At 41.4% G+C, this 25,652-nt stretch overlaps 1 protein-coding gene across 7 annotated transcripts in view; it reads left to right on the top strand.

The window, feature by feature from the left end:
• The window catches only part of smpd3 (sphingomyelin phosphodiesterase 3), a 285,032-nt gene that overhangs the window by 240,914 nt on the left and 18,466 nt on the right, over positions 1-25,652 (top strand). For all 7 annotated transcript variants that reach the window (XM_043707230.1, XM_043707232.1, XM_043707229.1 and 4 more), the window contains 2 exons: positions 20,206-20,281; positions 21,976-22,131. In XM_043707230.1, the coding sequence (XP_043563165.1) occupies positions 20,206-20,281; positions 21,976-22,131 (232 nt within the window). The remainder of the gene's footprint in view (positions 1-20,205; positions 20,282-21,975; positions 22,132-25,652) is intronic.

The raw sequence follows: 25,652 nt of genomic DNA, 5'->3' as shown, positions 1-25,652 counted from the left end.
AAAACTGACTCCAATATGTAGAAACAACGTGTTATTTTTTCTGGGCAAATAACATTAGGGCAGATGAATCATTAATGAGTAGTTCTCCTGACAGCTTGTGGACCCGCAGCTTTTCAGTTACTAGGAGCCTAACATTTCCTGAGGCACCAGATATTAAAACTTTTCAAGAGTTGATGGGTTTAGTTAATGAATATTACAACCCTAACCCTCTTTAATTCTGAGATGCTATCAGGTTTACTCGACAGTTCTAGAAGCAGGGGAATCCATGTTGGGAATTTTGACAAGGTTAAGATGACTGGCAGGGCATGTGATTTTGGTTTAACCCTTAATGAAATGCAGAGAGACCATTTGGTATGTTGGATAATCATGTAACCATGCAAAAGTGCCTACTAGCTGAAACCCAACTGGACTTCAAAAAGGCACTACAACTGGCTTTGTCCTTAGAAAATGTGACCAATGGAGCACATAAGTTACAGGGTAAGACTATGGACGTGGATACTCTCCCAGGCCAACTGAGATTGGGTGATACTACTTAAGTGAAGGCATTTGCTTAGCCTCATTCAGGACATATTAGATTAGATTAGATTAGATTCCCTACAGTATGGAAACAGGCCCTTCGGCCCAACAAGTCTACACCAACCCTACGAAGAGTAACCCACCCAGACCCATTTCCCTCTGACTAATGCACCTACCACTATGGGCAATTTAGCATGGCCAATTCACCTGACCTGTACATCTTTGGACTGTGAGAGGAAATGGGAGCACCCGGAGGAAACCCATGCAGACACAGGGAGAATGTACAAATTCCACACAGACAGACGGCCGAGGCTGGAATTGAACCTGGGTCCCTGGCGCTGTGAGGCAACAGTGCTAACTCCTGAGCCAGACATATCTTGAACTGAGTAGAAAAATGTGACCCACTTGGGCGACAGAGTCAACAAGACCAGGTTATAACCGTTGAAAGATAAAGTCCGGGTGATCAAAGGTGCCCCATGGTGAATTATTATGGAAAGTTCATATATAACCTGGCCTCCATTCTGGCACCTTTGCATCTGTTATTAAAAAAGGGTCAGCCTTGAAAATGGTCTCACAACCAAGATGTATCCTTTAGAGAAATGAAGAAGCAGCTATCATTGTCTAAGGTATTGGCACATTATGATCCCAAGCAAGATCTTGTGCTGATGGATGTTTCCTGTACAGTATCGGGATAGCATTGGCTTAATGGAGAGCAATACCCGATAGTGTATGCTTCTGGGACTATGCTGATGCCAAGGACAAATACTCCCAAATAGGCAAGAAGGTTTGGTGGTCATCTTTGGTGTGAGAAAGTTTCACTAATACCTTCGTGAACTAATAGTAACAGAAAACAAACCCCTGCTAGGGCTACTCAAAGAGGACAAGGCTATCCCGTCTCAGCTTCAGGTCAAATTCAGCAGTGGGCTCTTATTCTAAGTGTATACAATTGCAAGTTGGGAAGCCAAGTAGGAAATGAACTGTCTCCCACTGGCAATACACCACTGGTGGTGCCACCACTGGAAGAGTCCATTCTGGCTTTAAACTTCCTGGACACCCTTCTGGTCACCGCTGACTGTGGATGCAAAAAGATCTGGTCGTGGCAGAAATAAAACAGTTGGTGGTGATGGGGGAAGCAAAAGGGCCATAGAAACAAGAATTGAAGCCTTTCTGGACTGAGTGAGACCAGATCACTGTAAAGGACAGCATGTTATTATGGGGAGCAAGAAGGTTTCATGGTCATCTTTGGTGTGAGAAAGTTTCACTCATACCTTCGTGAACTAACAGTAACAGAAAACAAAACCCTGGTAGGGCTACTCAAAGAGGACCTTCCTGAAGAAGGGCCCATGCCCGAAACGTTGATTCTCCTGTTCCTTGGATGCTGCCTGACCTGCTGCGCTTTTCCAGCAACACATTTTCAGCTCTGATCTCCAGCATCTGCAGTCCTCACTTTCTCCTAGTTATATCTGGTAGCCAGGATTGGATGCAGACATTGCTGTGTGCCCAGAGTACCAACAAGGACTAAATTTACTGCCAGCAGCTCCCTAATAGTTGGATGAAAGGCTGGGTAAACCGTGGACTTAGTTACATATCAACTGTGCCAGCCCTTTCATGGGCTCAACACTCTTAGTTATTGTGGCTGCCCACTCAAAGTGGTTGGACGTGAATAGAGTTCATTCATCAAATACAGGGATGATGACAGAAAAGCCGCATCTTTTGCAATATACAGACTCCAGAAAGTTTTGGTCACAGACAACAGGCCATCAATTACCAGCAGAGAATTCGAATATTTCCTAAAGTTAAATGTTATTCAGCATATAAGGACAGCTGCATACCGTCCATCATCCAATGGTTTTGCAGAAAGAGCAGTCCAAACTTTGAAGGCGGCTTAAAGAAACAGACTACAACTTCGCTCAGTATCAAACTGTCCCGGTTCCTGTTTGAGTATCGGACCACCCCTCATACAACGCCAGGCATAGCTCCAGAAGAGTTGCTGATGGGAAGAAGACTCTGCACCAGGTTAAATCTGATCTTTCTGGACCTGGGCAGGCAGCAGGGTGAAACAGTATCAGGAATGATGGACACAAGACTCCTCTAAGCTGGAGAGGCAGTTTACTTAAGGTAACAAAGTTTAGTGCTAAAAACAACAGAAATGGCCCTGCATGGGTAAGAGGTATGATTGACGTTGGGTCACTCTATCTAGTGTCGAAGAAACCTCAGAGTCTGAGTTGGACATAGTAGATGTCACAGCCTTTGCCACCTGAAGAAAAGGATGAATTGCTTGCGAGATGCTCTGAGGACAAGAGGTAGGCAACAGTCCAGTACACACCACCCATATCCAAGGCTGAGTCGGAGGAACTAGACCAGTGCAAAAACGCCCCCAAAGTGGCTACAAGAAAAAGACATCCTTAAACCTAGAGGGAGAAGGATGTAATGAGTGTAAGAAGGTCAGCCAGATAGACCTCATGGAATATGAATTTCCTGATTGGGGCTGTTAACCTGGTCCAATCAGGAGTCCTGGCTGACAGATATAAACAGGAGAGTCAGAGGTTCTGTTTACTCAGAGCTGGCTCTAAGGAAGCCGTACCAGTGACAAGTACTGTACACATATAAATAAAAGGTGACTAGTTGACAGGATACTGGGCTCTGTGGAGTTATTTCAATTACACTGTGTAATATTGTGTTGAATGAAAGGCTCACTGGCCCTCCCTTCTTTGCATAGTCGAGAAGATTGTCTCAGATCAGTCTTAGTGGGAATAAATGAAATGTTGTAAGTGAACTCAAAACATTACGAAGACTCTGTCAATCACCAGAGGTGGACCCGCTGTGTACCCACAATTGGACAGCACTGATCAAACCTTTTAGGCCCTTCATTTTCCTATCCTACCATTATCCTCCTCCAACATATTTAGGACACCAGGCCTTTTCCACTTTACAATTCTATGAACCCCCTACCCCATCCTCTCTCCTCCCTTGATTCTTCTTCCACTCCTCCATGTCCTTGATGCCATTCCATAGTTTTTTTACATCTGACTCATCTTTGCTGGTCCCAAGCCTCCCTACAAGCTGTCATCTTCTTATTCCCTACACGTTGTGCTGCAGAGTTTGACAAAGAAAACCACTGCTTTTCGACACAACTGCACAAAGCCAACTGTTGCATTCCATCTTTAAACAAAAGTGAATCAGGTGCCAAGAGATTCTCATGCATCACTCACTTAATCTTTAAGATAGGATGTAATTGCAAACAATTTTGATATATTGGGCTTTTATGGCATGCACATGTGTTACAAGTGAGAACCTGCCAGGGAATGGCATGAACACAGCAAGCCAGCAGCCTGAAGAATGGTTATACCCGAAATGTTAACTTCTCCACCCCCTGATGCTGCCTGGCTTGCTGTGTTCTTCCAGCCTCCTGCTTGTCTACTTTGGATTCCAGCATCTGCAGTTTTTTTTTTTGTCGCTTGCAGAGAATGGCATGAGGCTTAATCCACCATCAGAAGAACAAAGTATCAGCTTCAACCTAATTAAATCACTGTCCATGTTTTGCAGGAACCATAAGATCTCCAACCCATCCTTGGTAACGAATGCAATTAGTTAGCTTGAAGGATTTTTTTAAATAGATATTTTTATTGAAAATTTAACATGTTTTTACAAGTTTACAAATAAAAAAATCCCCAAGCATAAACATTGATATACAATTAAATCTTAAATAAATAATAGCCGAAATCTATTAAACAAAAGAAGAGATACTGAATAGAAAAAAAAGACAAAACTCAACTAACTACTAATCTAACCTACAACTAACCAGAGTGTATGATTAAATCTCTTACATTACTCAAGAAAAGAAAAAACGACGGATATTACAGAAATTGAGTAGTAACGTACATGCTCGGAATGTGTTAACATCAGATCGTAACAAAACCCGTATTCATGCAGGATTCCTCTCCCAAGCGGCCCCGGACCAACCAGGGTCATTGTCTCAATTAGATAAAAGCCCTTGATAGAATGGCCGAAATATCTGTATCTGTGTAATACAAGAAGGGCTGCCATATTTTATAGAATAATTCGGTTTTATGATGCACCATGTTTGTGAGGAAGTCAAGGGGAATATATTCCATGATTAATCTGTGCCAATTCGAAAGTCCAGGAGGGCCCCCAGCCACCCAGTTTACCAAAATATTTTTCCTTGCACAGAAAGAGAGAATGGAAAATAATCTCTTCCCATGCACATCCAGAGAAGGTAAGCTCGAAAAGCCCAAAAGGATCCACTCTAATTTCCGTTCCCAAGATTTCTGTCAGGGCATTTGCTACTTTAGTCCAATATTTACAGATCTTATGACAAGTCCATAAACAGTGTACAAGAGTGCCCACCTCTGTTTTACATTTGGGACACATTGGAGATGCTCCTGCCTTAAATTTTGCCAATCGGTCCGGTGCTATATGGGCCCCGTGAAGTATCTTCAATTGAATGGCCTGGTTTCTGTTGCAGATGGAGATTTTTCTGCCATTTTCCCAAATGTCATTCCACATTTCTATGGAGATTTCCAGCCCCAAATCCTGATCCCATGTTTTAAGCTTGAAGGATTAATACCAGCCTTGGGCAGAGAGGCCCTTGTCCTGATTGATATCTTTTTCTGTTTGGTACATGGCTTGTGTTTTCATTTTACACCTTACCTGGTTATGCAACAGATATTTAATTAACTCGTCCTAATTGTGGTAAGAGGCTGAGGCTAAAATATGGCCTCCTATCTTTCAAAATAAGTACTAACTGGCCTAAACATGGCTTGAAGGAAGGGGTAGAGGAAGTGTGAACCAATAAAGATGAGGTTGGAAAACTATGAGAACATGAAAAATTGCAAGAGCATACAGGTGAGAGTGTGAATAAAAGTGGACAGGTTGGGGCTCTTCCCTCTGGAAGGGAAAGACTGAGTAGTGATGTGATACAAATCTTTAAATTTACTTCAAAGCATGGTAGAGTAGACACAGTAATGTTTCCATTTGTGGAAGGCACCAAAACTAGTGGCCATTAACATTAAAAAGTGATCAACAAATCAAAAAGAATTTAGGAGAAACTGCTTTAGCCAGAGAGTGGTAAGAACATGGGATTCATTACCACAGAATGGTTGAGGTGAATTGCATTGACATATTTAGAGCAAGCTGGATAAGCATGAGTGCAAAAGCAATAGACAAGTATGTTGATATATTTAAATGAGGATGGATTTAAGTTGACTTGTGTGAAACATAAACAGATGAGTAAGATAAAACAGAAATAGCAAAATAATAGGAAGAAATAAAGCAAGAGAACATGGGGACAAGAGTGGGAACAAAATACAAAATTGTAGAAAGAATGAGGGCAAGGAAGAGATTGTGAGGATGAAAGAAAAAGAGAACCCATGAACTGCAGGAGATGGGTTGAAAGTGACCCTATAGTGAAAGTTTTTGTATGTGTCACTTAAGCAAGCTAGCACCATAGTTAAACATAAGGGTAACTTTTTTTGAGGTGAAGGAAAAGTATATTATTTTCATGCACTCATTTTCAACACATTGGTACCAACAAGGTAATGGTAAAATGATCAATATCAATGCAATTACCACTTTTTATTCATGAACAATTGTGAAATGGCATAGATTTTCAAGAGAGCACATGTCCCTTCAAAGGAACATGGGAGTCCGAATAAGAATTGTTTGTGGGGGACTAAGTCTTGTTCAATGAACAATGAGTTATTTCAAAGTTCCTATTAATTCCTGTAACTTCTCAAATGTTAAGAGCAGTACAGAGGGAACAAAGTATTCTAATCATTCAGTCTGTGATTGCTGAATAGATATTCTCTAATTGATCACCTTTCTCTTGAGCATCACTATGATGGCTCAACTTACATTAACTCACCTCAGAGGGTTTGAGATTACAGTACATTGAACAGAGCCATTGTGAACATTGTCGTTTCTCAGTCTAATGAGACCCAACATTCAATCATTGCACGGTGAATGAATCTTGAGCTATCTGAGGGAAATCAGAAGCTTTATTAGATTATCATTTCCCCTCCTCAGAGTACACAGTCAAAAAGCCAGCAAGTAAACTAGTGCTGTACACCACTGGGAGAAGCAAGTGCAGGTTAACTCTCATGTGACTCAAAGCTACAATCCTTGAAAGATCCATCCATCTGCCAGTGAGTTGGTCTTTAGCGTCTGTCACAAACTGATTAATTGTAAGTGGCAGGTACAGCACAGTATTACATTAAAATAATCTAGAGAAGATAAAGTGGCCTAGTCTGAAGAATCCCAGCAACAGAAGCAAATATGCCAGTGTTTTGCTCAGCTTTTCCAGCAGTCTCTCACAAAAAAAGTGACTCCATTATCATGATCAAACACCCAGAGGAAAATGTCAGCATGTTAAAATAGATAATTACATGAATATAAAATGGTGTTAAAAGCGCTAAACCCCACTTATAATTTATGTATCAAATTTTAATTACTGTTGCTCGTGGAGCTGCCATGGACTTGCTTATGATGAGTCAGGAAATACTCTTTTATAACAATGGAGGGTCATAATCTTGTATAATCAGGTCGATGTTGACTGAATAAGTCCAATACCATTTTTATACAATTCTGTAATTAATTATTTTATTTAGTTCTTTATTCGGTGCTTTGAACATCTAGTTCTATGACCACATTTTATTTCTGACTTTAAAGATCAATACAAGTGGGAAAATTTGTGTCCACATGCAGGGGATAGTGCAAAATGTATAACATACTTCAACAAATAAATGGCCTAACAGCACTGGACCATAAATGCAGAGTTTAAATATCTTGGGGCCAAACCAGTGATTAAGTCTGGTTATTATGTAAGAGGCTGCAGTCAAGAGGATGCATGACTCTCGATACATTAAATACAAGAAGAAGCATCAGGTTTATCATTACAGGTGGCAGCACTGGGACAGAGTGTTGAAATATAAGCACTGAAGAGAAGCCTGGGGTGTATTCATATGAGGAGTACAGTGAGGAGCTGAGTATATACTAGAACTGAGGCAGCAGCAGCTAGTTCTGCATTGCAAAAGATCTATTGGCATCAGAGAGAAAATAGGTCCTAATTTAGTCAGATGATATTGGTACCTGATGGTTTTAGGAGCTAATGGTATACCAGTAACTTGTGTGGATGTCTGTGACTGGAAACCAATGTGCTTCTCAAAGTCCAATGCAAAACTTAACTGAAAACTGAACACTAATTGGGTTTCATTTTGCTAGCTTATTAAAATTGCTGCTTATTTTTCTAGTCTATCACTTTATGTCCATTTTATATCTGTTAATTGGCTGTATAAATCTATTCTCAAGTAGAATCATGTGGCGGTGATGAGGATTTTAACCACTAGCTGAGTTACTGGCGAGAGGCACATCTCGCAATTTTTAGGGCAAGCCACATCTAAAGATAGTCAGGCAGCTGGCAGACCATGATCAAAGATCCCGGGTAGTTTGGAATCAGGTTACCAAGAGCTGCTCCTCTGTCAGAGGCTGGCAGTTCTTCTGTACACAGCAGCGCTTCAGGTGATGCTGTGGCTGAGAATGTACTACACCCCCAGCACTCCACCCTATGAGAAGGAGCACAGGTACAGGTGAGTCATAGTGTTAAGGAGCTCATAAGATGATGATCACAAGGAAAGCAGGTTGCTGAGGATCAGCAGGAAGGTGTAGGTGGTGGCTTTCAGCAGCCCCTGCTCTCCCGCTCCCTGCACCTAACCCGACTCAGCCCCCACTCAACACCACCCACTCCACCTCCCACCCACCCCACTGCAACAACCTCGATATGCTTCATGGCCTACTTCTTTGCTGCATCACTCTTTGGATTGATATGTCTGACGTGGTTCTGTATCACCACTTTTGGTAATTTCCTTCAGTGCTCCGTGGGTCTTTGCACTACGTTGTTTGGTAATGTACGCTGGAAATGTTACATGTTTCAAGCATCCAATTAACTCTTTTAGATCAGGCACCACCAATGTTAATTTCACTTGTACTTCTATGCTGTGAAAAATGTACATAAGACACTTATGTATAGGTAGGGGGTCACAGGCTTGAATGCATTTTCTATATCACCCCATATCCAGATGTGACTTAGTAAATTAATGCTCATCTAGTGTAATACTGAGTTATGTCAATCACAGAGGGCACAAGTTCAATTCTGCTCATGATTAGGATGCTGAGTTTTTCCAGCACCACACTGTCGACTCTGACTCCAGCATCTGCAGTCGTCACTCTCTCCTTATAATTGGAGTATGACAACATACTTCGGCATTCTTCTTACATCCCAAAGAAAACATTGACGTTTTACAGACTCTGAAGAACCTGCTGTGTAGTTCCACCATTTTCTATCTTAGAACATAGAACATAGAACAGTACAGCACAGAACAGGCCCGTCAGCCCACGATGTTGTGCTCACCATTGATTCTCATGTGAGGTAAACCTCATGTATGAACTCTCAAATTTCTGTGACCATATGCATGTCCAGCAGTCTCTTAAATATCCCCAATGACCTCGCTTCCGCAACTACTGTTGGCAACGCATTCCATGCTCTCACAACTCTCTGCGTAAAGAACCCATCTCTGACATCCCCTCTATACTTTCTGCCAAACAGCTTAAAACTAAGCTTGTTACTTTGTTATCACTGAAACAAAAGGGATGGAAATCACCCAGGGATCTTGCTTCTGCTTGCGACAACATTATGTTACTCAGTTTTTCTTGCTACTTTAGTCTCAAACGTTCTGTTAGTTTCTCCTTCCTCTCTTGTATGTCTCTCATGACTTAACATGGCTTTTGTAAATACATATCTATCGAGAAATCGCATATTTGGAGAAGCATTCCTAGGGTATAAGAGTTGCAGCAGGAGAAACTGGACAGAATTGAGAATGGGATTTAGGATTGGAAAGTGGAAGATGTTGGAATTGGAGAAACAACCTGAGAAGGAATGGTGGAAAGAAAGTTGATTATCATAGAATACAACAGCACTGCCTGAGGCTGACAACGTTTAAACAGAATTTATAGGATGGGCTAACATTATGTGTGCACTTTAGAGTCAGGAACTGTGAAAACTTGAGGGCATTTAAGAAGATCTGTGAGGACACAGGAAGTTTGGGGTTGGGATACTGCAATTACTAGAATAATGGGGACGCTCAGAGGACTGAATGTGAAGCTGGCTCACGTATGAGAGATGTGAATGGGGTGTGCGGAGTCTGAGAGCACTTGAGCAATTCCTTAAGAGCACTGACAATTGGAGGAATGGTGTTTCAACAAAATAAAGTTAAGATTAAGTTCCTGAGTATGAAAACCAAGGATCTAAAATTCCAGGGCTGGGAAGAGTATGGAACAGATCTTATTTGTCTATTTTTAAATAATTGGGCATTTTATTTAACAGGCTATTTCTTGTTTTGCCCAAGCATTTTGCACTGTAGATATGTGACACTTTCAAATTTGACACCTTTGAAAGAACTTGCGTACGTGCTGGCATCAAAATACCACATAAACATACACACACATACAAACACACAACACGTTGTATACTTGCAAATTGTTAAAGAATGCATGCAGTCACACAACTGCACAATCTCTTCCAATTTTAAAAGAGAAAGGCGAGCAAATGACCATTTCCTCCGCTTTGGATTTTCTCTCCTCACCACTGTTTTGATTGAGACATCGGACTGTAGCTGTGCAACAGCCAGATTCTAGTCTGACCCCTACCTCCTTCTTCACAATGGGCTATAATTAATCTGTGATTGGCAGCATTCTCTGAAATGAGAAAGAGAAGGTCACGACACAGACTCATCTGGCAAGAATCAATCTGACATTTGAAGTTTTGTGCTTCTGTGCGCCTCATTACATTTGGTGATGGAAATGACGCATTCAATTGCTCCTTAATGAGAAAATGGAATTAGTTGCTAGGGACCAGAATTGTGAGCTGGAATATTGGGTTTTCTGAATTCATGCCTCTTACATAAAGGATAAGTTATCATTTCAGCAGTTAATAGTGAAGCAAAAGCTTTGAGATTGCTGAAGCATGTCAGACTTCAAGAATATTCAATGGTGAAATAAAATTATCCCTCTCTTCTAATAAAAAATATAAATCTAAACAATTATACAATAATTGCCAATAATTACTCTGCTAAATCAATGATTTTTGCATTTGAAAGAATTGCCTGTATAGCGCCTTCGGACATCGCACAGTTGCTGAAATATATGCATATGGTGACACCAAAATAGCTTGCTACAGTCTTCCAATTTTCCTTAGATACACATGGAGATTCTAGAGGATTAAAAAGTTGCAAATGGCCACAAATGGATCCTTATTCAAGAAAGGATATATGGACATTCCTGGCAACTCCAGGTTGGTCAGTTCAAAATCAGTGGTGGGTAAGATTTTAAAAACAATACTCAGGAAGGAGGAAATCAATAGACATTTGGAAAGTTTTAAATTAATTAAACAAATCTTATGTGGATTTGATTGACTAATTGAATTTTTTGGTGAAGTCATAAAGTTATAATGGATATTGCCATTTCCTGTATTATCAAAACTGAGGGAAATAGAATAGAAGATTAGTATCAACTTGGGAAAAAATATTGGATTACTGATAGAAAAAAAACATGGGAGAATAACATATAGTGGCGTTCACTTCTAGAATCACTGTTTTCTTCAATTACATACACACACACACATATACGATTTTAAAATTTACCAATGACATTAAAATTGAATGTGTGGCAAACAGTGAGATGATTCCATCAGCGAGGTGGGTCATAGGCAGAATATATGCAGACAAATGGCAAATTAAATTTACACAGAGAAACAATGGTCCTGTAGATAAAAGGCAACGTTGGAGGATCCACAGTTAAGTTCCTTGAGCAAAGCAGATTGAGGAGAAATTTGTTAAAAGGCATGCAAAATTATAATGGGTCGATAAAGAGAAATTGTTCGATTAGCTAATTTTACAAGGATTACAGAACACACCTGAAATGTTTTGATTAAAAGGTTGAAGTGGACTGAGAAGAAGAACCTTTTTACACAGAACCTGTAATGGCCTGGAAGCAGGAATAATTTATGATTTCAAAAGAAAAATGAGTGGTCATTTGGGGGAAATAAACTTCTAGGGCTATGGTGATAGAATGTGCTAATGGGACTGATTACATCTCTAGGTAGAGCATGGATCTGATGGGTTGAATGGCCTCTATCTCTGCCATTATCACTCTTTGACTCTATAATACACAATCAGGTGCAATCACTGTGACTATAGAGGGAAATATAACAGGCATTTTTCAAACACTAGTTCCAAGGATTAAATATAAAATCAGAACATAGTGGAAACATTCAATTGGTTATTTAAAGTCTTCAGAGAGAGAAAAGAGTTAACTTCTCAATTCAATGAGCATCAGATGATTTGTTTTTCATGTAATTGGCTGAAGGGGGAGTTTTGACCAGAATAGTTTTCCTTTGTATTAAGCTGTGGAGATACAGGGAATCCTCCTCACATACAGTACTTTGGCCATCATCCTGATGGAACAATGACTCTAATTTTAAACATGTCGATTAGAACATCAGCTGCATCCTGGAAAGCACCTTCATAACAAAATTAAAGGCCAAGATGATCTTAACTTTTTTTTCCAAAAATATATTTTGTTCTTAAAATTTGAGACAATATATTATAAAACATTTTGACTTAAATAATACAGAACAAGCAATATAATTCAACTTGTTCCCAAATAACATGATCGACTCAATGCATTTATAATAATCATAATACATTCATTTACAAAATACATTCCATGTCAGGTTTATAGCCCATGAGCAATACATTTAAAATTGGAAAATACCTAAAGCAAATCTGCCATCCTCACCTGGTCTGGCCTACAACTCCAGACTCTCAACAATGTAGCTGACTCTCATCTGCCCTCTGAGATGGCCTAGCAAGTCACTCAGTTGTAACTGTCGCTAAGAATTTTTAACAACGAAATTAAACCAGGCAGATCATCTTGCATCGAACTAGTCACCAGAAATGACAATGGCAGAAGCAGCCTTGTTGACCTCGCGAAGCGCTCCTTACTAACATCTGGGGCCAGTACCGAAATTGGAGGACCAGTCAAGCAATAGTCTGACATTTTCACACTCATGGAATCATACCTTACAAAGCATGTCCCAGCCATCACCATCCTGGATATATCCTGTCCCACTGGCAGGACAGACCCTGCAGAGGTGGCAGCACACTGGTCTATATCCAGAAGGAAGTTGCCCTGAGAGTCCTCAACATTGAATACAAACATCATGACGTCTCCTGGCATCAGGAGACCTCCTGCTAATGATTCGATACTCTTCCATGTTGAACAACACTCGGAGGAAGACAGAGGATGGCAAGAGCATAAAACAGACTCTGGGCTGGGGATTTCAATGTCGAGATCAACCACCAATAGCTACTGATTGAGATAATTGATCCTAAAGCACATAACTGCTAGACTGGAATTTCGGCAGATGGTAGGGAAACCAACAAGAGGGAAAAACATACTTAATTTCATTCTTGCTAATTTGCCAGGTGGGGATATATCTGTCCATGATTGTATCAGTAAAAGTGACTACTCCACAATCCTTGTGGACATGAAGTCCCACCCTGATGATATCCTCTATCATGTTGTGTGGTACTGTCACTGTGCTAAATGGGACAGGCTTTGAACAAATCTAGTAACTCAGGGCTGAACATCCATGAGGCACTACAGGCCATCAATAGCAGCAGAATCGTATTTCAGCGTAATCTACAACACCATGGGCTGGCATATCCTCCATTTTAACCATTATACCTAAAAATGTTGGAAGTGGTTATGGGTTTGGAAGGTGCTTTCTGAGGATCTTTGGTGAATTTCTGCAGTGCATCTGCAATCCCCTACAATTTGCCTACCAGTGAAACAGGTCCACAGTGGATGCCTTTCTGCAGCCCTACATTCATTCCTAGAACACCTGGATAACAAGGACATCTACATCAGGCTCTCACTCATCAATTACAGCTCCGTCTTCAATTCCATAATCCATGCCAGACTATTCTCAAAACTCCCAAGACCTAGGTCTCTGCTCTGCTCTCTGCAACTGAATCATTAGTTTCCTGACCCACAAACCTCAATCAGTGAAGATTAACATCAGCACCTTCTCCACAATAATCCTCAATATTGGCACCTCACAAAGATGGGCACTCAGCCTCCTACTGTATTCCCCATATACCCACAACCATGTAGTCACATTTCATATGAATGTCATCCACAAGTTTGCTGACAACTCCACCGATGTCAGCCAGATATCAAACAATGATGAGTCAGAATACAGAAAGAAGCTTGGTGTCATGGTGCAATGATAACAATCTCTCAATGTAAGCAAAATAAAAGAACTGATCATTGACTTCAAGAAGAAAAGAGGAGAACATGCCCCTATCCATATCAATGGAGCTGAGGTGGAGAGGGTCAATAACATTAAGTTCCTAGGAATGACAATAACCAGCAAACTGTCCTAGACCTCCCACATAGATGTGACAGTCAAGAAAGCACAACAATGCCTCTTCTTCCTTCGGATGCTTATGAAGTTCAGGACCTTCACCAGCTTTTACAGATGCATGTAAGAACTGTTCTATCAGGGTGCATCATGGCTGGGTACAGCAACTGCTCTGCCCAGGACTGTTAAAAACCATAGAAAGTTGTGTCCACAGCCCTGACCTTCATGGAAGTCAACCTCCCATCCATGGGCTCCAGCTACATTTCTCGTTGCCCCAGAAAGACAACATCATCAAAGTTGCCTCCCACCCTAGTAATACTGTCTTCCAACCTCTTCCATCAGACTGAAAACACAGAAGCTTGAACACACACATCAATGGGTTCAAGAACAGCTTCTTCCCTTCTGTTATTAGACAGCTGAATGGCCCTCTCTCATGTCAAGTTTACTGTTGACCTTGCTTTTGTGCACCTCCTGTGCAGTTGTAACCTTGTAAGCCTCACTCTGTCTAAGCACCCAATTATCTGTATGTCCTTAATTGCTATGATCTGTCTGTACTGCTTGCTAAATAAAACTTTTCACCATACTTAGGTACATGTGACAACAATAAATCAAATCAAATCAATTCAAGCAGCTTCTGCTCTGTAACAACCTGTTCAGTGATGCCTAGTTTGGGTTCCACCAGGAAGAACATAGAACATAGAACTTTTACAGCACAATACAGGTCCGTCGGCCCTCAATGTTATGCCGACCTGTGAAATTATTCTGATGCCCATCTAACCTACACCGTTCCATTATTATCAATATGTATGTCCCCTGCCAATTTAAATGCCCTTAACATCGACGAGCCTACTACTGTTGCATGCAGGCCGTTCCACGTGCCTACCACTCTCTGAGTAAAGGAACTACCCCTGATATCTGCCGTAAATCTATCACCCCTCAATTTAAAACAATGTCCCCTCGTGTTAGCTTTCACCATCCAAGGAAAAAGGCTCTCACTATCCACCCTATCTAACCCTCTTATTCGTCTCAATTAATTCACTTCTCAACCTTCTTCTCTCCAATGAAAACAGCCTCAGTTCCCTCAGCCTTTCCTCATAAGACCGCCCTTCCATACCAGTCAACAATCTAGTAAATATCCTCTGAACCCTTTCCAAAGCTTCATATCCTTCCTATAATGTGGTGTCCAGAACTGCATGCTATACTCCAGGTGCGGCCGCACCAGTGTGTTATACAGCTGAAGCATGACTTCGATCCTCTACCAATAAACACCAACACATTATATGCCATCATAACAATGCTAGCAGCCTAGGGGGCAACTTTCTGGGATTTATGCACCTGGACACTGAGATCTCTATGTTCATCTATGCTGCCAAGAATTTTACCATTAGCCCAGTACTCTGCATTCCTGTTATTACTTCTGAAGTGAACTATCTCACACTTTTCCACAATCAACCCCACTGGCCACTTCTCAGCCCAACTCTGCATCTTATCAATGTCCCTCTGTAACCTACAACATCCTTCGGCACTATCTCACCTCTGCCTACCTTAGTGTCATCTGCAAATCTACTAATCCATCCTTGTATGCCCACATCCAGATCATTTATAAAAATGACAAACAGCAGTAGCCCCAAAACATATCCTTGCAGCAGACCACTGGTAAGGAGTTCCAGGATGAACATTTCCAGTCAACCACCACCCTCTGTCTTCTTTCAGCTAGCCAGTTTCTGATCCAATTCACTAAATCATTTTCAATCCTGGAACTCTGTATTTTGTGCAATAGCCTACCATATGGAACCTTATCAAATGTCTTACTGAAGTCCATATACACCACATCAACTACTTTACCTTCATCCACCTGTTTTTTCATCTTTTTGAAGAGCTCAGTAAGGTTAGTAATGCATGACCTACTCTTCACCAAACCGTGTTGACTATCTCTAATCAAATTATTCCTTTCCAGAAGATTATAAATCCTATCTTTTATAACCTTTTCCAACACCTTATCCACAACTGAAGTAAGGCTTACTGGCCTATAAATACCAGGGTTGTCTCGATTCCCCTTCTTAAACAAGGGAACAGCATTTGCTATCCTCCAGTCTTCTGGCACTATGCCTGTAGACAATAATGACAAAAAGATCAAAGCCAAAGGTTCTGCAATCTCCTCCCTGGCTTCCCAGAGAATCTGAGGATAAATCCATCCAGCCCAGGGGCCTTATCTATTTTCAGATCTTCCAAAATTGCTAAAACCTCCTCATTGTCTACCGCAATTCCATCTAATCTTGTAGCCTGTATCTCCGTATTCTCACGAACACTCCCCTTTTCCAATGTGAATACTGACGAAAAGTATTCATTAAGCACTTCCTCTCTATCCTCAGATTCCACACATAACTTTCCATTACTATCTTTGATTGGCTCTAATCGTACTCTAGTCATTCTTTTATTCCTGATATAATTATAGAAGGCCTTAGGGTTTTCCTTGATCCTATCCACCAACAACTTCTCATGGCCCCTCCTGGCTCTTCTTAAATCTTTTCTGGCTAACCTATAACTCTCAAGCCCCTAACTGAGCCTTCACGCCTCATCCTCACATAAGCCTTCTTCTTCCTCTTGACAAGAGCTTAAACTTCTTTAGTAAACCATGGGTCCCTCTCTCGACAACTCCCTCCCTGCCTGATAGGTATATACTTATCAAGGACACGTAACTCTGACCTCAATACAGCCTTGTAGAGAGCTGAATTTAGAAGCCCGAGCAAAACTGAAATTAATTGGAATCAGGCAGAAAACATCCCATCGGTTGGAGTCAGACTTGGCATTTAGGATGGTCATTGTGGTTGTTGGAGGTCAGTTATCTCAGTTCCAGGACATCTCTGCAGCAGTTCCTTCGGGTAGTGTCCTAGGTTCAGGCCATCTTCTGCGGCTTCATTAATAACCTTCCCTTAGGATAAAGGTCAGAAATGGCTATGTTCAACCATGATTGTGTAACATTCAATGCCATTTGCGATTCCTCAGATACTGAAGCAGTCTATAGTCAAATGCAACATGATCTGGACAATGTCCAGGCTTGGGATGACAAGTGGCAAGTAATATTCATGCCACACAAATGCCAAGCAATGACCAACTCCAGTAAGAAGCAGTCTAACCACTCCAGGTGATTGTTTAGATATTTGAAAAATCTTTTGTTGTGTTTTTGTTTGCACTTCAGCCCCATGCTCCTGGTCTTTAGGCATTCAATACTGAAGGATGTGGGGAGTTTGTAGGAGCTCCTCATGGGTTTGTGCCTGTCTAAGCTAGCTATAAACAGGTCCAGGCAGTGCTATGGAGGGTTCATGTCTGACAACTTTCTGCCCCTCTTCTGCGATTACATTTGTGCCCAACTGCCCTTGGAGAGGGAGCACGAGGCATCTATCAATGCTCTCAGTGCCTTTATAGAGAGATGGACACCTCAAGGGATACAGTACTTTACTTCCCCCTCCAACTCCATTTTGATTTGTTCCTTTCCCTATCTCCTAACAACACCCACTTCACTTTTGATGGGTTACATTGCCCAGAATGTGCTTTGCATGTAAATACTTAATTGGCTGCATGGGTGGCAGTTAATAGTAAAAACATAGCAAAAATGTCACAGTGATTTGTTGATGGGAAAAAAATGTTCAGTTGTATGTAAGAGCTCTTCTGGATATAGGAAATAAAGCAGACACAGGGATGGGTTTGCAGAACTATCTGTCCCTGGCTGACACTAGCCTACATATACCATGAGTGATGGCTTTATTTTGATGTTCAAGATGAAACAATATTCCTTTCCTTCCAGTTTCCTCAGTTATTCTAATCCTGTCTATGGTTTTCCCACCCAGATTATCAACTGCTGTTGATAGAATGCCTCATTTCCAGAACTTACAAACTAGCACCAAGACTTAGCTTGGCTGATGAGAAAGGCCCTCCCCATCAGATCCTTCCTAATACTTTGAGTCCATGCAATACCCTTAGGTGGCTATGGTGGGAAAGAGAACATTGGCTAGGTGACCTTAACGTCCACAGACGATGCTATCTATACTGATGCAATGGGAGCTACCATTGGCATAATTTGGTAACAACCACCCATGTAAGCAAAAGTGACTGAGACATTGTTCCTCAGTGAAGTTCAGGGAGGGGAAATGATTCCTGAAGACGCAATATAAGTCCAGCTTTCTGCAGAATGCTCACTTCTTCCCTCTTTTACTCAGTTGCTCCTGCACATGTCTTCATCGTCCAGTGGTATAGCAGCAACTGAACCAATCACATCAGCTTTGAATCAAAGAGAATCCAACTCCAGATTGGGAAAAACAGTGACTTGATGTACTGTTAACAAGGGAACAATGCACCCTTCTTCAGAATAGACACATTAATATTTATTTAACAAATATCCAGCAAAACAGATATCTAGCAACACTTTTTTCTGGGCTAATATCATCAGTTAGAGGCAAGAGCAAATCATTGCCTAGCTGAACAATAAACACTCTGGTAAATGATTCTGTCACCCAGTAATTAATACACTAATACTATTGAATAAACAGCAACTCTATATAGTTATACAGTAATAAACCTAAATGCTGTTGAGCAGCTATGTAGTGAGTTGCCTTTACTCTGCTAAAGAGACCTGTCAGCCTGTACTTTTGGAGGAGATAATAATGATTTTTTTGCTACCATTTAACAAGCATACAAAACTTGAAAAATTACTTACATTTGGCCCTGTGTGGAGATTTGTGTACATTGTATGCATGACAAATACAGGGGGGAGGGGAAGGTATACAGGCCTGAGGCAAAGTACAGACTGGATTAAATATTAACCAAAAATCAAGCAACTCCAAATGTTCAGTCGTTCTGCCTTCAGGTGATTGGAATCCTGTTCTTCTGGTAACAAAACTCCAGCCCATTACAACGGAAATGCACTGAGAAATATTAGTGATGCTTTTTAGCCCTTATAAATACATCAGTAATCACTAGGAAAATTTAAAGTAAGCATCAATTTTAGCCATTATGTTTGGAAAGCGTAATCTGTCTCATGAGTAGTGAACCATTAGATCTTATGTGACTTGGGGCAAAATATTTCTACACACTGAATGGCAATCCTCTCCCTCACATCACTTCCATTAGGATTTCATGCAGAGTTCATGTCCTGGGATGTTCCTATCAATTCAAACAATACAGAGGATTTCAGACACCCCACAACTCCAAGCAAATATCACTGGGCCTGTTAAGGTGTAGTGTGAAGCAATAGAGAATGTTTAGTTTGATAATATTTGCTGGGATTTAATGCTTTCTTTTTGTCTCAGACATTAGTTATGTAATGAGGGTGGGCAATTTTACTTCGTACCATAGTCATCAAAAGTGAGTTGAGAAAGTTCTGGCCCTATTCTCTTATATCTTTATCTTTTCAAGTACAATGTGCTAACAGACATCGCTGAAGTTGAATAATATTGAACAATACTGCCACGGCTTGGAGTTCCAAAACACCATCTCATAACATCTTGGGACTGATACCTGCCACATCAATAAACTGATTAGTATTTTCTATTATTGAGTGAAATGCATCTAGTTTATGTACTGTATTTAACAATATGCTGGATCTAGACTAGTGGAAAAACTCCACTTCTTTTTAAAGAGCCCTAATAGTTTCAACAAGTCAATTTGTGTTTAGATAATGTTTTATTATCAGGATGGATTTTATGGGGTGGTCCCATACTGCTTGCCTTAATATACACTCCCTCACATTGATGTACAGTGGCAGCGAAGTGTATAATCTACAAGATATACTCAACAATGTTCCTCTGTTTATACCTTCCAAACCTATGACCTCTGCCACTTAGCAGGACAAGAGTAGCAGATGCATTGCAACAGCACTTCCTGCAAGATCCCATTCTGACCTGGAGCTATTTTGCCTTTCCTTCACCTGATACTGAGTCAAGGTCGTAGAATTCCCTTCTTTCCAGCATTCTGGGGATATTCTACAGTTCAAGAAGTCAGCTCACTGCCATCTTCTCAAGGGCAATAAATGCTGGCATAGTTAATGATCCCTCCAGCCTGAGAATGAACAAAATAAAAATTTTACATCAGATTACATGCTCTAATGACTATCTCCTTCTGCAGGCAACTTAATTAACGGAGATAGAACTGTTAGCAGTGAGACCCTTCTAATTATTCTTCCATGATTTCCAAAGGTACAAGTTGGAACTACGCCTCAGGACCAAAGGATTGTGGGTTACGTTTCCTGCACTCATTTGCAAGCTCTGGCAGGTAAAGCTACTTTGGTCAGATCAATTAGGTCATTCATCTCTAGTCCCGGACTTTGCTTAACTTCAAGAACTTTGTTCCTTTTCATTTAATTTGTTAGATCTTTCTCATCAGAATAGAACAGTCAACCAGCATATTTCTCCAGAAAGCAACTTTTCCCATATTAGCAAGCTGTCCTGACCCTTTCAAAGTTGCCCACTCCAAGCTTTCCTCCCTTCCCCAACTACTTCCATCCTCACCAACTTCCTTTGCCATCCTTACACTTCCAGCTATCCCAGCATGCCCCACTCTCCCCACCTTCCCTAATTAAATCCACACAACCCCAATATGGGCGGCATGGAGGCTCAGTGGTTAGCACTGCTGCCTCACAGCGCCAGAGACCCGGGTTGAATTCGCGACTCAGGCGACTGACTGTGAGGAGTTTGCACATTCTCCTTGTGTCTGCGTGGGTTTCCTCCGGGTGCTCCGGTTTCCTCCCACAGTCCAAAGATGTGCAGGTCTGGTGAATTGGCCATGCTAAATTGCCCATAGTATTAGGTAAAGGGGTAAATGTAGGGGAATGGGTGGGTGGCAGGTCGGTGTGGACTTGTTGGGCCGAAAGGCCTGTTTCCACACTGTAAGTAATCTAATCACTATGCTATCCAATCCAACTGCCCAAGCCATCAACAACACAACTCTCTCCAAGCACTCTTTTCCTCTCCAATGCTACTGAATTCACCATCTTTCAAGAGAATTTGCCCTGTCTTCACTATCTTTTTTGCAAAGTCCCCATACTTCACAACAACTCCTATCTTTGCTAATGCTCCCTGCCTTTCTTGACTCCCCTTGACCATGTCAACATCCCACAATCGTGAGCCCTCCATGTCTTAACTTCCCTTTCTCAAAAAACAATTACATCAATTACCCTCATTCTGGCCCCTCCTCCCACCTGTCTCCCCCCCTACCAACTCCTCCTACCTTTACCAACTCTCCTGTCCAACTATCCCACCAACTCCTCACATCCATGCAAATTCCCTTTGTCAAATTCCCAACTTGCCCTGGCCAGCAATCACCCTTAACCTACACCATCCTGGACAAGTATCCCACTAGTTCTCCACATCATCATCAACTTCCCAGCTCCTTTTGCTTTCCAACTGAATGCATACAAGTGACATGATGGAGCATGAAGTGTTTTTCTTCTGGATTAAGTATGTAGAAGCCAGTTAATGTTGTTTTATCCCCAGTTTCAACATAGATGATTGACCAACTGTTTAGCAATAGGATGTCTGATAGCTCACTTTGAACTTTCAGAAATGCACAAGGCAGTTATTTTCCCTGAACTGTACCTCTTCCTTTTCATGTTCTGGATCATTCTTCAAATGTTTAAAATTTGTTTTCAGCTTGTATTATTGGAAGGACTTTCTGAATAGATGTAACTTGCAGATACTCCCACCTAATTCATTGCATCTTCATGGTTGAGGATGTGTAAGCCAAGATTAGGTATTGTCCAACGAACATAACACAAATGAAATAGAAGTGTTGGGACCGAGTACAAATGTCTGAGAGTCAGGCAGTCCCAGTGCTAGTTGTTAATGTACTTTGCTGTGCACCTCTGTGCTGAAGATGTCATGTGGCTGCTTGCTCAGTTTCCACTACATCAAACACTGTATTTAATTAAGAAAATGCTGCAATGTTGTTAACATCTGCCTCTCACTCAGGAGATGCTGCCATTCGCTGTGAACAGATGGACCACCTGCTGGACTGGCTGGCTGAGTTCCAAAAATCTACCTCTTCATCAAGTCCCACCAATCCAGAGGATCTGCTGGCGTTTGATGTCTTGCTGGGAGATCTTAACTTTGACAACTGCTCCTCAGGTGAGTCCCTGCTTCAGCACTATCTGAGGGACAGTCATGGCAGTTGGAGTATTAATCTTTCTAGTACCAACTGTTCCTGGCATCCCTGATTTGCTCAGCGATCCAAAGCACAGTTATAGTTGACAATAGTCAGCATTACAACCACCCCAGTGCTACTTATTAGATCCCACGCATAAACCAAACAGTAGTTAATTATCAAAATAAAACAAAGAACTGTGCTTGCTGAAGATCTGAAACAAAATCAGAAATTGCTGAAGAAACTCAGCAGGTGTAGCAGCATCTGTGGAGAGAAAGCAGAGTTAATATTTTGAGTGCAGTGATTCTTCTTCAGAATTTTGAAGGGTCAATTTGCTCCTCTAAACATGCAACATTCCCTGAGTACTGACCATCTAATAGTGCAGAAATCACTGAATTTTACCTCTGAGAAAGTAGCACTATCTCAATACTGCCCATCTAATCACATAGCACTCCTTCAGTACTGACCATCTGTAAATGGGGCGCTCCCTCAGTTTTACATCTTTAATAGTACAGGCACAAACTGCAGCAGTTCAGGAGGGCAGCCAGTTGCCACCTTCTTAAGGGCAGTTGGAGATGGGCAATAAATGCTGGCCAGCAAGCAATACCCACATCCCACATCTGAATTTAAAAAGAGAGCACTTCCTCTGTACTGATACATTCAATAGTGTAGTGGTCCATAGGTTTTATTCTCTGACAGCGCAGAGCTCCCTCAATACTATCCCTCTAATCATACAGCACTCCCTCACTACTGACCATCTGATACCATAGTGGTCCTACAGAACTGATCCTCTGATGGTGCAGCACTCCTTTAATACTTTACATTCAGTTGCTCCCTCAGTAGATAACATCTGACAGTGTAGTACTCCCCCAGTACTGCTCTTCAATCATACAACACACCATCAGTCTTTGGCAGTGAGGCACTTCCTTAGTACCTCCCACCTGACAGTATTGCAGTCACAAAAGTTAGTATGCAGCTACAGCATATAATCATGAAGTCTAATAGGATTCCATCCTTATTATGGGAGGAATCGAACATAGAACTAAGGGTGTTACACTTCAATTATACAGGGCAGATTTGACACCATATTTCAAATACTGTGTGCAGTTTTAGTTTCCTTATTTAAAGAAGCATGTAAATGTTGTGTGAGCAGTTCTAAAGAAGGTTACTGCTTGATACCTTGAATTAGCAGGTTGTCTTACGAGGAATGGTTGGACAGACGAAGCTTCTTTCCACCAGTGTTTAGAAGATTGAGGGGTGCCTTGATTGAAGTGATCTAATTTTGATTTGATTTGATTTGGTTTATTTTGTGTGCTATCCAGACAAATCATACCTTACATAAGTATTTCAGGGTAATAGAACAGAATGCAGAGTATAGTGTTACAGCTACCAGGGAAGGTGCAGAGAAAGATCAACTCTAACATATGAAAGGTCAGTTCATGAGTCTAGTAACAGCAGGGAAGAAGCTGTTCTTAAATCTGTTGGTACATGTTTTAAATCTTCTGCCTGATGGAAGAGGGTGAAAGAGAGTATAATTGGGGCCGGGGGACGGAGTCTTTGATTACATTGGTTGCTGTCCAGAGGCAGCAGGAGGTATAGATGGAGTCATTGGAAGGAAGGTTGGTTTTCATGATGGACTGGGCTGCGTTCACAACTTTCTGTAATTTCTTGCAGTCCTAAATTCTTTGATAAAGTGAACATGGAAAAGGTTGGAGGGTCAGTCCAGATCTAAGGGAAGTTTCAAACTAGAGGTTGCTATTCCAAGACAGAGCTGAGGAGAACTATTTTTTTCTTTGAAGATTGTGAAACTTTGGTCGAGGTGGATAGATTTCTTATTAGGCAGAGAAATCAAGGGTTAATGGGAATACATGAGAATGTGAAATTCCAAAACACAAACAGACCAGCCATGATCTGGTTGAATGGTGGAGAAGGCTCAAGGGGCTGAATGCTCTACTTCTGTTCTTATTTTGTTTGTTTATATATTTATAGACCCTCAGCACTAATCCTTCGAGAATGTAGCACTCAGAACTGACTCACCAAAATTACAGTGGTGTCTTAACACTGACCCTCTGACAATCCAGTGCAATTCTGGTCTCCTTCCTATCGGAAAGATGTTGTGAAACTTGAAAGGGTTCAGAAAAGATTTACAAGGATGTTGCCAGGGTTGGAGGATTTGAGCTATAGGGAGAAACTGAACAGGCTGGGTCTGTTTTCCCTGGAGCATCAGAGGTTGAGGGGTGACCATGAGGGGCATGGATAGGATAAATAGGCAAAGTCTTTTCCCTGGGGTCGGAGTCCAGAATGAGAGGGTATACGTTTAGGGTGAGAGGGGAAAGATATAAAAGAGACCTAAGGGGCAAAGTTTTCATACAGAGGGTGATATGTGTATGGAATGAGCTGCCAGAGGAAGTGGTGGAGGCTGGTACAATTTCAACATTTAAATGGCATTTGGATGGGTATATGAATAGGAAGGGTTTGGAGGGATAAGGGCCGGGTGCTGGCAGGTGGGACTAGATTGGGTTGGGATATCTGGATGGCATGGACGAGTTCGACCGAAGGGTCTGTTTCCATGCTGTACATCTCTATGACTCTACTGGAATGCAACTTTAACACGCAGGCTTTGAACACTGAGCAAGAGTGCTAATGGCATGGCATCCTCAACTCTCAAGATTGGGTAGTTAACAGCTCCCTTGCATTCACTACAGCTGATGGAAACTGGACTGGTTTTAAACTGGGGTGGCATGGTGTTTCAGTGTTTAGCACTGCTGCCTCACAGCACCAGGGATCCGGGTTCGATTCTAGCCTCGGGCGACTGGATATGTGGAGTTTGCACGTTCTCTCTGTAACTGTGTTGGTTTTCTCTGGGTGCTCCAGTTTCCTCCCACAATCCAAAAATGTGCAAGTTAGGTGAATTGGCCCTGCTAAATTGCCCATAGTGTTAGGTGTATTAGTCAGGGGGAACTGAGTCTGGGTGGGTTACTCTTTGAAGGGTCGATATGAGCTGAGGGGCTTGTTTCCACACTGTAGAGAATCTACTCTAAACTGCAGCTTTCAAGGAATAATTTCAATTCATATGGTTACGGAGATATGTGTGTGTTTTCCAAAAGTGTGTATATTCCAGATTCTTATATAATAGAGAGAAGCCTACATTGTCAGAGGAGACATTAAAGCCCCATTAAACCCCCTACCTTTTGAGTTGTATGTTGGTGGTATTGATAATGATGTGTTCAAGCACATTTTTTGTTCAAATAACAACACTTTAAACAGTTAAGTGGTCATTATGCTACAGTTTGTGAGATGGTTCTACATGTAAAATGATTGTTCTATTGTCTGCATAACAACCTTAATGAAAATAAATCAATTTATTAAGATGTTTTGAGATATCTCTGAGAAACACAAACCATAATATCTGGCTGTCAATTTAAGGGTTGTGGCTTGTTAGCCAGCCTCCCTCTCTTAGACTATTGTAGTGACTCCACAGAGTTTATTAGACTCTTTCCTCTAC

The sequence above is a fragment of the Chiloscyllium plagiosum genome, chromosome 17 (assembly GCF_004010195.1).
Source record: "Chiloscyllium plagiosum isolate BGI_BamShark_2017 chromosome 17, ASM401019v2, whole genome shotgun sequence".
Classification (NCBI taxonomy): domain Eukaryota; kingdom Metazoa; phylum Chordata; class Chondrichthyes; order Orectolobiformes; family Hemiscylliidae; genus Chiloscyllium; species Chiloscyllium plagiosum.
This window is presented reverse-complemented; position numbering and strand designations above follow the sequence as displayed.